Raw genomic sequence first — 12,325 nt, forward strand, 5'->3', positions numbered from 1 at the left:
GTGCGGTAGGTGCGCTGCCGCCACTCCCCAGACAGGAGAGGAGAAAGAGATGGAGAGATAGAGAGATGAAGGAGAGAAAGGAGGGGGGGGAGAAAAAAAGAGATGAGAGAGATAAAAGAGACACACGGAGATACCTGTTTAAAAGAAAATACTGGGAGCCACAAAACCTGGATTGGGAGTAAATGATATGGAGTTGGCAATGCCCACCCAGGTTTAAGGTTGTGTTTAAGTGGTTACACGTGTTTAAGGTTGAGTGTTTAAAGTTGCAGACCCCTGACCTAGCCCATCCGATCGCTTTACCCTGTAGGCCTGCGCCCACCTCCCACCTGGGCAGCAGCGGCCTACCTACCCCGGTTGTATCACCTTGCCCTGCAGCCGGCCCGAATGCCCTCCTCGGACTGCCTCCGCCCACTCCAGCAGGTCATTTTTATTTAATTAATTTAATTGGTTGACTCAGCCTTCCATCCTTTCTAAGGTAGGTAAAATGAGGACCCAGATTATGGGGGCAATAAGATGACTTTGTATAAATATACAAAAGTATGAAGGCTATTGCTTAACGCATTGTAAGCTGCCCTGAGTCTCCGGAGAAGGGCGGCATATAAATCAAATTAAAAAAAAAAAAAAATTAAGAATGCTGCAATGGGCATAAATGATGACCTGTCAAAAGTGCGAGTACCTGTCAGGAATCACTTTTTTCAGCCCCCTAGGTAGTCCCTATGTGCACATGGACTACTCAGAGGGTTGAAAAAGTTATTTTTGACCGGTCCTCACACTTTTGACCAGTCCTTGAACTTACGACTGTCCTCACATTTTACGTTTTGTGCCCTATCTTGTCACCGTCGTGAAGAGAAGTAGTGGTGAAATGACTGACACGGTTGTTAAGAATGCCGCAACGGGCATAAATGTGAGGATGGTCATAAGTGCGAGGACCGGTCAAAAGTGCGAGGACCAGTCAGAAATGACTTTTTTCAGCCCTCTAAGTAGTCCCTATGCACATAGCCACGCCCACCCAGTCACATGACCACCAAGCCACACCCCCAACTAAGCCACGCCCACAGAACCGGTTGTTAAAAAAATTGAATCCCACCACTGCCCAGATGCCTCAGCTCAGAAACTGCCACTTGAAGAGCCAGGCCAAGCATGGCTGGTCAGCAGCAGGAGCAAGCAAATGGTGAAGGTCAAGCTGGGACAAGGCTGCCAACTACTTGAATTTTGATCAGGTGGACACAGGGGGACGCTGCAACAGCTATAACTTTGAGGATCAAACATCAGTACCAGTCATTTAGCACTGTCATAATTTCAAACAGCCACTGGTTGTAACTCAAGTACTAACAGTATCCTTTCATCCCTAGACCAGTCCTGGACCACATTTTTACCACTGCTTTAGTGAATCCTAAAGAGCAATCCCTTTGTTCTCATGGGGTTAAATCTATTAGAGTAGTAAAAGCAGAATACTCATTCTCTGCAAATCTTCCCTGTCCTTTCATTGATTGTTCCAATGGAGTTCCCCGCATTAGAAATCCAACTATACTTCTTCTTCGTGTGTGCAGTAACTGCTGAATGTCCATACCACAATATATCTTGGGAAATCAGTTTCTTCATTACAAAATTTGTTAATGTGATCTGTGCCAAATTACTTTGACTTATACAACAAACATATAAGTCTCACTACAACGATTTATTTTTGATCTGCACCGAGCCTAACTCTTGATCTTTGCAGAATGTTTTTACTCCTGGATTAAAATATGAATGGCATCCTGCTGAGAGAGGAGGAAAAGACACAATCCTTGTAAAAGAACACACATCAGATTATAATTCTAGATGCATTATTTGAGACAAAGGGCTAGTTCTTGTATTGACTCAGGCAGTCCATTCCCATGCCAGGAGTAATTTAATTAGCCATAAATCATTCCTGCTAGGCAATGTCAATCTGATTCTGAATACACTGGGAGCTAGCAAATTACCTGTAGTTATTTAGCATTGCCTCTTTGCAGTTTCTAAATTGTTCTAAATTGCCTGGAATCTTATTGGAAACAATTCTTATATTTCTAAATTCTGTCTAGTTATTTGTTCTGTGGGTTAACATATTAGAACTATTGAAAAGTTACAACAGATCATCTTTCATTCCTCCCTTTTCCTCACCTGCTCAGAGGAACTGAGTACTGCAGCAGGTTTGGCAGCTATAGAAATCTGGTGTGGCATTTGCCATAAACTGCATTTGATATTAGCCCTGGCATATAATATGAAAGCATCATATAGCATCTCTAATACAATGATTACTTGGAACAGAAATAAAATTCTAACTCTAGACTGATTAGCTGAAGAATTTTCTTCTTTCTAATGTTCCTGCAAGAACATGGCATGTAGTGTGCCGTAGTGTGACATGACATGTCATGTCATAACATGACATGACATGACATGACATAACACATATCCTTAGGGCAGAGGTCATAAAGCAGTTTTTCTCAAGGTATGATCCAAGAGCCTTTGAGGGCCCCCCAACATCTTCTCAAGGGTCTGCAAATCAAAATTATTTGCCACCTATTTTAAAAATATTAAAAACCTATCAAACAATCATGAGAAGCAATAATGGCCATGCATGCATCATTTTTAATTTTTAATACAGTAAACATTGATAACTATAAGCCATAAAAACAAAGGTTTTTATGGTTCCTCTTGCCATCTTACCTGATTTCCAGCTCTGCGTTTGAATATTTTCCGGGAGGGCTTATTAATGCACTCAAAAGCCCGATGTCTTATTTTCAGGGAAACAGGGTATTCTCCAAAGCACCTGAGGGCAGGACCAGAAGCAATGGATGGAAACTAATCAAGGAGAGAAGCAACTTAGAACTAAGACATTTCCTGACTGGAAGTTTTTAAAGAGAGATTGGCAGTCATTTCTCTGACATGGTATAGGGTTTCCTGCCTAAGCAGAGGGTTGGACTAGAAGACCTCCAAGGTCCCTTCCAACTCTGTTATTCTGTTCTGTTCTATTCTATTCTATTCTATTCTATTCTATTCTATTCTATTCTATTCTATTCTATTCTATTCTATTCTATTCTATTCTATTCTATAATTCTCTTCTCAGAGATACTATAAAGAGAGCAGCTGATATCTGCAGTAGTCAATAACCATTTGTCCTCAATTTCAGTATTCCTTTCATTTTCATGTTTGTAATTCTTCATCCTCCTTCACAACCTTCTAGAAGTTTCCAATATATTTTCAGCAATTTTACTCTATAGAGCAGCAACTCTTCTTCCCCCACCACTGTGCTTCTTAAAATAAAGGCAATAGGACTCTCTGGAATCCAAGTTCCATTGAATTCAGTGTTCTTCTCCCAGGTAAATATGTCTAGAATTGTAACCAAAGTGACAGAAGCAGCTTCTTTGTAATGAGAACCGTTTAAGAATTACTCATATGGAGAATCAAGATAATTGTTTTATACTTTTAACCATTGTATCTATTACTGTTTATAGCCTGGGTTGATTTTACTTTTTCCCTTTTATATAGAGAGAAATTACTAAGTTAATGTAGTGTTGTGGTTAAGAGAATGAAATAAATCAAAAATCTTTGCTTTGCATGTCATTACTGTTTAAATACTGCATGTAGTTTTAAATAAATCATTTTGCCTCAACCCTCCTCCAATCAGAATATTCTGATCCATCTTTTAATGTTGTTATAAGGACAGTCTCTAGAAATGCTATCCTTCTGCTGCTCCTATCTCCTCTTTTTCAGAGAGAAAAGCACTTGCTCATGTGAGCCTTCCGATCCACTATTCATTTGTTGTCATTTTCATTGCCCATTCTCTTAAAGCAGGGCATGCGAATAATTTCTTTCAGATAGTTTTGCATGATAGATTTGCTAAAATGAAGCTGTGACAGTTAATGATACTCTCTTTTTCTAACTTTCCAGAAACTGCTTGTGGGATAAGTCCCGTAAAATCTGAAAATTGGACCATGGTAACACCTGTACCACATGTAAGTGAGCAGTGAGCATAGAAGTGAAAGAGTGCAGAGAAGAACAACAAAGATTATTAGGGGATTGGAGGCTAAAACATATAAAGACCAGTTGCTGGAATTGGGTATGTCTAGTTTATTGAAAATAAGGACCGGGGTGACATGATAGCAATGTTCCAATATCTCAGGGGTTGAGAAGAAAGAAGGGTCAAGTCAAGTCAAGCTATTCCCCAAGGCACCTGAAGGCAGGACAAGAAGCAATGAGTGGAAACTAATCAAGGAGAGAAGCAACCTAGAACTAAGAAGAAATTTCCTGACAGTTAGAACAATTAATCAGTGAAACAACTTGCCTCCAGAAGTTGTGAATACTTCAACACTGGAAGTTTTGAAGAAGATATTGGACAACCATTTGTTTGAAATGGTATAGGGTTTCCTGCCTGAGAGGGGGGGAGGGGGTTGGACTAGAAGATCTCCAAGGTCCTTTTCAACTCTGTTATTCTACTCTATTCTAAGTGCCTATTAGGCATAAATGCTCACCACCCAAGGATAGATGATTACAAAGCACTTCTTATTTCTGACTACCTTTACTGATAGACTGGGCATGTTTCTAGCATTCTAGGTTAGCCAGTGGCTGTTCAGTAAATAGATTCTTATGCCCACAACCTCTGATCCACCAGAGCACTCATGAGCTTTGCCCCTTATCTCTAGACAAGTGACAGGTGAATTCAAATTTCATCAACATTATTTTCTCATTACTTTCTAATATATATGACATTTGAAGTCTTATTAAAAGGAGACATGTGATGAGAAAGTATATATTAATAGGCACCCAGACTACATGTGATTTTAAAATAGAAATGCATGAATAGTTTAGTCTGTGATACCTTTGTCACAGTAATGTCTGTTCTATCTGGGGTTTGTAAGAAAAACTGTATAAAATATATATTTCCAAAATGTTCTGTGTCAAAGGATAGACTTCAAATGTATTTTTATATCTTTATGAATGAAAAGTAGATATTAATCTAGGGTGTATAGACAGGATGTGTAATTTCATAGTTGAATTCACAAACAATTTCTTAAAGTTCCCTAAATTCAGGAGTGCAATGAAACCATTGTCTAACTAGAAATGTGAGAATTGTCCTGTAATAAGCCTAAATATTTGAACTTCAGTTTCAAACACTCTGTTAGTTACTGGTTTTCTTTACCTCTATGGTCTTTCCAGACCTCTCTACCTCTTAAGGTCCGTCTTTCACAAGCAACATTGTGCTTGAATAAGTAATTTTTATTGGATCTACGCATACAGCACTGAAATTAAGAAAATGAAAGTGATCATAGGTTTAATTCAGTGGTGGGATTCAATTTTTTTAACAACAGGTTCTGTGGGCGTGGCTTAGTTGGGGATGTGGCTTGGCAAGCATGTGACTGGGTGGGCGTGGCTAGCTGGTCACGTGACTGTGTAGGCGTGGCTAGCTGGTCACGTGACTGTGTAGGCGTGGCTAGCTGTTCATGTGACCGGGTGGGCATGGCTATGTGCATAGGGACTACTCAGAGGGCTGAAAAAAGTCATTTCTGACTGGGCCTCGCACTTTTGACCGGTCCTCGCACTTATGACCATCCTCACATTTATGCCCGTGCAGTTTTCTTAACAACCATGTCACTCATTTCACAACTGCTTCTCTTCACCATGGTGACAAGATAGGGCAAAAACGTAAAATGTGAGGACAGTCGTAAGTTCGAGGACTGGTCAAAAGTGCAAGGACCAGTCAGAAATAACTTTTTCAGCCCTCTGAGTAGTCCATATGCATAAAAGGATACAGCAATAGAGAGGGATGAAGGAAGGGAAGGAAAATTAGAGTAGGAGGGAGGGTAAGAGAGGGAGGAAGAGAGGAGAAGAAGGAGAAAGGAAGAGGAAGTAGGGAGGAGAAGAAGAGGGGGAGGAAGAGAAAGTAAGAAGGAAAGAAAAGAGAGAGGTGGTAGGTTTGAGGAGAAAGATTGCTGTACAATAAAAAAGATGAAAGGGAAGAAAGCCAACCCCAAACAAATATAAAGATATTAAGATAAAGAATGAATTGTTAAACTTTAAAGAATAAAAGAGAACAAATATGAATAAATAACAATAATTAGAAACACACATACAAACATACAATGTATTTTCTTTGAACAGAGTATTTGGCCGGTTCACAAATTTAAACAGTGTTTAGTCATTTCTTTTTTTTTTTTTTTTTTTTCCAGCTCCCTTTTTTTTTTATTGCAAAAGTTTTACAATTACATTTTCACCCTTTTTTTTCACCTCCCTCCCCAAACTTCCCGTCCTCCCTAACCCTCCCTACCCCTCCCCCCCCAGACTTCCCTATTATGTACTCATAACTAATAACACTGATATATATACCTGAACCCATCCCTCCCCCTATATAACTTTCCCTCTTTGTCTCTTTACATTAAGATACTTCTAATACATTGTTTTCAAATAAAAGCTATTTGATACTTTCTAGTTTGATATTTGTTCTGAACATATTCTATCCACCTTTTCCATTCCCATTCATAAGTCTCTTGTGAACAATCTTTTAAATATGCTGAAATCTTCGCCATCTCTGCAAAACTGGCCATCTTCGAAGTCCATTCCTCGATAGTAGGCAAAACTTCATTCTTCCAATATTTACCTATCAACAATCTTGCTGCTGTTATCATATACAATATCAATTTTGTTTCACCCAATGTAAAACCCTTAACTATGCCCAATAAAAACAGTTGTGGAGAAAATTGAATTTTTTTCTTCAATACATTCTGCATGACCCACCAAATTTTTATCCAAAAAGCCTTAACTTTCCTACAGGTCCACCAAACATGATAATACGTAGCATCCAAACATTCACATCTCCAACATTTTGGCTGAACATTAGGGTACATACATGACAACTTTTTAGGATCTAAATGCCATCTATAAAACATTTTATAAAAATTTTCCCTCAGATTCTGCGACTGTGTAAATTTAACATTCTGAACCCAAATTTTTTCCCATGTTTCCAACATCACTGGTTCTTCAAAATTTTGTGCCCACTTAATCATGCAATCTTTAACTAATTCCGTTTCTGAATCCCTTTCTAGCAAAACATTATAAAGCCTTTTAATATGCATTGGACCTTTCTCTCTTATATGTCTAACCAATTCTTCCTCATGCAACATAATACCAGTTTTTTGGTCCTCTTTCCATCTCAATTGTAATTGATTATATTGTAACCAGGTTAAATTAATCCCTTCGTCCAACAGTGTCTGCAATGTCTTCAACTGCCATCTGCCCGCATCTGTAAAAAGAACCTCTTTGTATAAAAACCCCCCGAGTGACATTATATTTGTATTCCACAAGGTATGACCAAGATCCAGCCATAGCGGTATTTTATAATCCCATTTGAGTCGGTGCTTCTTCCAAACTCTCATCAAAGAGTCTCTAAGTATATGACTTTTAAATACTTTATCAACTTTGTCGTCATAAAATAGGTAAGCATGCCATCCAAAGTCAAGATCAAAACTTTCTGCATTCAATATTCCAGCCTTTTTACTTCCAAACCAATCACTTGTTAAAGTTAAAGCTGCTGCATCATAATATAACTGTAGGTTTGGAAGTTTAAGGCCTCCTCTTTCTGGAACATCTTGCATAATTTTCAATTTCACTCTCGGCTTTTTCTCGTTCCAGACAAACTTATTAAGTCCAGTTTGCCAAACTTTCAGTTGTTTATCACTTTTAAGCACCGGAATCATTTGAAACAAAAACAGAAATCTTGGCAAAATGTTCATCTTAACTGCTGCTATTCTTCCAAGTAAAGACAGTTGCAGCTTTTTCCAAGTCTCCATGTCTTTCTGAACCTCTCGCCACAACACCTCATAGTTATTTTGAAACAATTTCATATTTGATTCTGCAACCTGAACTCCAAGATATTTTACCTTAGGTACAATTTCAAAACCTGCCCTCCTTTCAAGCTCATGTTTACGATCTTGTGTCATATTTTTGACTATCATTTTAGTCTTTTTTGAATTCAGTCTAAAACCTGAAACTCTACCATAGTCTTGTATAATGTCGTTCATCAGGATTGTTGATTCCATTGGTTGTGATAGGGTAACCACCAGATCATCTGCAAATGCCTTTATTCTATAATCCTCTTGCCTTATCATTATACCTTTCAAAATTTTTGAGTCCCGTATTGTATTTAGCAAGACTTCCAATGTTAAAATAAATAAGAGTGGGGACAACGGACATCCCTGTCTTGTTCCTTTTTCAATTTTAAACTCTGTCGTCAAACTTCCATTAATAATAATCTGTGCTTTTTGCTCTTGATAAATTGCTGAGATCGCCTGTATAAATTGGTCCCCAAAACCCATCTTTTTTAAAGTCTTTAGTAGAAAATTCCAATCCACTCTATCAAAGGCCTTCTCCGCATCCAAAAAAACCAGCACTGCAGAAATCTGTTTATTCTTATCAAGATATTCCAATAAGTCTATTACTTGCCTTACATTGTCCTTCATGTATCTGCCCTCAATAAATCCCGCTTGGTCCTCATGAATCACCTTTTGGATTACTGGCATCAACCTGTTGGCTAATACCTTCGCATAAATTTTATAGTCTGTGTTCAAAAGAGATATTGGTCTGTAGTTCTCTGGTTTTTTAGGACCAACTTGTTCCTTTGGTATCAAAGATATATAAGCAGTTGTCCAAGATGGGGGTATTTTACCCCCTTGTTGAATATTGCAAAATAAATCTCTAAGTTGTCCCACCATTTCAGCTTGTAAAGTTTTGTAATACACTGCAGTCAAACCATCCGTGCCAGGAGCTTTGGCTGTTTTTAGCTGTTTAATTGCTGCTGTTATCTCCTCCTCTGTTATAAGATAATTCATTCTTTCCTTTTGTTGATCAGTAATTTTTGTAACTCTCTTATCCTTTAAATATTTTTCTATAAGTCCATTCTGCACCTCTTCTTTAGCATATAGTTTAGTATAATAATCCACAAAAGCTTCTTTAATTAATTTTTGTTGAAAGATTTCTTTCCCTCCAATGTCAATACTGTCAATAGTCCGTATACTTTGTTTTTTCCTCAATGTGTAGGCCAACCATCTGCCCGGTTTATTAGCATTGCAAAATGTGTTATGCTTCGCGTATTGTAAACTTGTTGCAACTTGTTCCGCCATAAGCATTTGGAATTGGTCTTTCAAAAGTTTTATAGCACTTGCTGGATTCTTCTCCAATTTCGGATTTGATTCAGTTGACTGAAGTTAAAGATCAACGTATAACTAGAGCTCAATCCAAGCTACTTAAACAAAAGCAACAACAACAACAGGAAAGACAAGACAAGAAGGCAGTTAAGAGTACCGCACAAGAGATTGGAGCTATGGGAGGAGCGAGATCGAAGCTCTCAGATGAACTTCAAGCATATTGCTCTGCGCTCCAGAAAGAGGCTAATGACCTTTAAGTGTTTATCTTGGAATGTCAATGGGTTGAATTCAGCACAGAAAAGGAAGAAATTATTTACATATTTGAAACAATTTAATAATGATATAATATGTTTACAAGAAACGCATATTACAACTCAAGATCAAAAATATTTGATAAACTCAAAACTAGGAGCACATTATATATCTTCAACTTCGCAGAAAAAGAATGGTGTGGTTATTTATGTAAATAAAAAATTAACAGCAAAAGTTATAGAAGCAGATCAAGAGGGTAGGTTTGTAGCAATTGAATTGCTCACAGTAAATGGTCAAATTCTTTTGATTGGAATTTATGCTCCCAACCAACAACAGGATTATTTTTACAAGATGTTACATACTAAAATATTGCAATGGGACTACAGATCTATTTTAATCATGGGAGATTGGAATGGAGTAATTGATTCTAAATTAGATAAAAAGAGTTTGGCAAAATCTAGAATTAGATTACTACAGACCTTTTTTGATATGAAAGAAGATATGGAACTAAAAGATGTTTGGAGAATACATAATCCAAATGAATTGGATTACACTTTTTTTTCTGATAGACATAGATCCTTTTCTAGGATTGATTTTATCTTGTTGTCAAATGATCTACTTGTTAAGATAAAAAGAACAAAGATTTTTCCAAGAACTTTGACTGACCATAGTCCTGTATGGATAGAAATCGAGATGGATAAGGTTGAGAGACGTTCTTGGAGATTAAATGAGAACTTGTTTAGATATGAAAAAAATATAATAGAACTTAAAAAGCATTTGAAAGAATTTTTTGAAATAAATTTGAATAAAGGTACCCCAGTTGAAATTGTTTGGGACGCAAGTAAAGCTTATATGAGAGGGGTACTTATCTACATGAATTCTAAACATAGACTGTTCCGACAAAAGAAAAGATCTGAGTTGGAAATGGAAATAAAGAATAAAGAACAGTTACTTATTAAAAACCCAGTGTTTAGTCATTTCAATTAAATTTACAATTTCTATATTTCCTTTTTGCCATATTTATTCCTTATCTATTTTTGTAAAAAACCAATATTACCCTTCATCCTCATCTCTAATCTTAATCAAATTCAATTTTTCCCTTCTATTCTATATTATACCCCTTCCCATTGTCATCTATTTTTATATCCATCCTCACATTGGTTAATTATGTAATATTAGTTGTTTAATATAAATTCAACTTTTTAATATAAATCAATTAGTTATATAACTACCTTTTTTGTATATTAATCAATATGAACATGAATATTCCAATTATTTCCATGCAATCCAATTTCTTACAAATCAATTAATTATATTTACCAATAATAATAAACCAAATAATTTCCCCCATATATTCCTCCAAACCACAACTTAACCATTTCTGCTTTCAGAAATATACAATTAATAGTATCTCAATTATTACAATTCCCTAGTTAAATAGAGCTTTTTTTCTTTTGTGTTTTAAAATCTTGAACTCTTCTCTTTTTCCCTAAATTTCCCATTGTTTGCACCTACCTTTTTTGGTGAGGAAAAAGAAAAGAAATCTGCCTGCCTAATTTTCCAACCTTGCAGCAACAGCAAAGCAGTTTCAGTTTCGTTTTTCAGCATAGCTAGGGGAAAAAATCTGCTCCAGGACTCTTTGCAAGGAAGCAGCAGAGCCCTGAGCAAAACAGCTGAGACAAATCAGCTGAGAGTCGGGAGCCGATCTAATCAAGGGCTAATTAGCCTATGCTGAAGCTCCGCGGGCCAATAAAATTACAAAAAAACACTGAACCATTTGTTAAATTGCTGGCTCGCCCGCCCCTCGCCCACCACTATTTATTGGCAATAAATAGTGGTGCGGAGGGGCGGGGCAAGCCAGCAATTTAACAAACGGTTCGGCTCCTAGAACTGGCAGAATCCCACCACTGGCTATAGGGCGGCCCTTTGAAGCCCCGCGGCAAGAATTTAAACAGTTTTTTTTCCTCTAGCCGTCAGCTGGGACTCGGGAGGCAGCAATAGATTGGGAGTGGGCGGGGTAAGCGAACGGTGGGCAATCCAACAGAGCAGAGTGAGGGTGAGTGAAGGTGTGTGGGGGGGGAGAGAGAGGGCTTTGATGACCCCTGTGAAATGGCCGTTCGACCCCCAGGTTGAGAACTGCTGGTTTAATGCTCTGGAAGTTTTTCTCTCCCAGGCAAGCAGCAGCAGGGGACAGAAGCAGCAGCCACTGACTTGCAGACCACATGGAGCCGTTCACGTGTTCTCTGGCAAGCTGCTTTCTCCATCCTGATCTCTTGCGTCCGGAGCCGGTGGGGAACCACGTGGCAGCCCACGTGGATCCCAGGCAGCGGATGTCAGGCTAGGGAAGGGGTGGGCAATTGTGGCTCTTTTACAACCTGTGGCCTTCAACTCCCAGAATTCCTGAGACAGCCCTGTCTCAGGAATTCTGGAAGTTGAAGTCCACAGATTGTAAAAGAGCCACAATTGCCTACCCCTGGCTAGGGTAGGCTGGCGCCGCACAGGTGGGAGGCGGGGCGGGGCAAGGGGCGGGCGAGCCAGCAATTTAACAAACGGTTTGGTGTGCTGCGGGGCCAATAAATTACAAAAAAACACTGAACCGTTTGTTAAATTGCTGGCTCGCTTGCCCCATTTTATTGGCAATAAATAGTAGTGCGGAGGGGCGGGGCAAGGGGCGGGGCGAGCCAGCAATTTAACAAAGGGTTCGGCCGAACCCCCTAGAACCGGCAGAATGCCACCACTGGTTTAATTTCCTTATTGTATGGTTCAGTATAGCAGATTTGGGTCATAAAAAAACTGCATGCTCAGTAGATGAGAGCAAGGTAAACATTTCGGGTTTGGGTTTTTTTTTCTGTGTCTCTTTGCTGTCACCCAGTGGATATCTACATTTTTGCAGTACAGCTCTAATGGACTCATGC

The 12,325-nt window shown here is 38.5% G+C and overlaps 1 protein-coding gene across 1 annotated transcript in view; it reads left to right on the top strand.

Moving 5' to 3' along the window:
* LOC117675273 (uncharacterized) overlaps window positions 1-12,325 on the top strand; it is a 176,914-nt gene that overhangs the window by 124,765 nt on the left and 39,824 nt on the right. The window contains exon 6 of the mRNA XM_034433755.3: window positions 3,913-3,977. Coding sequence (XP_034289646.1) covers window positions 3,913-3,977 — 65 coding nt within the window. The remainder of the gene's footprint in view (window positions 1-3,912; window positions 3,978-12,325) is intronic.

Source organism: Pantherophis guttatus, chromosome 1 (assembly GCF_059756535.1).
Source record: "Pantherophis guttatus breed Tessera chromosome 1, ASM5975653v1, whole genome shotgun sequence".
NCBI lineage: Eukaryota > Metazoa > Chordata > Lepidosauria > Squamata > Colubridae > Pantherophis > Pantherophis guttatus.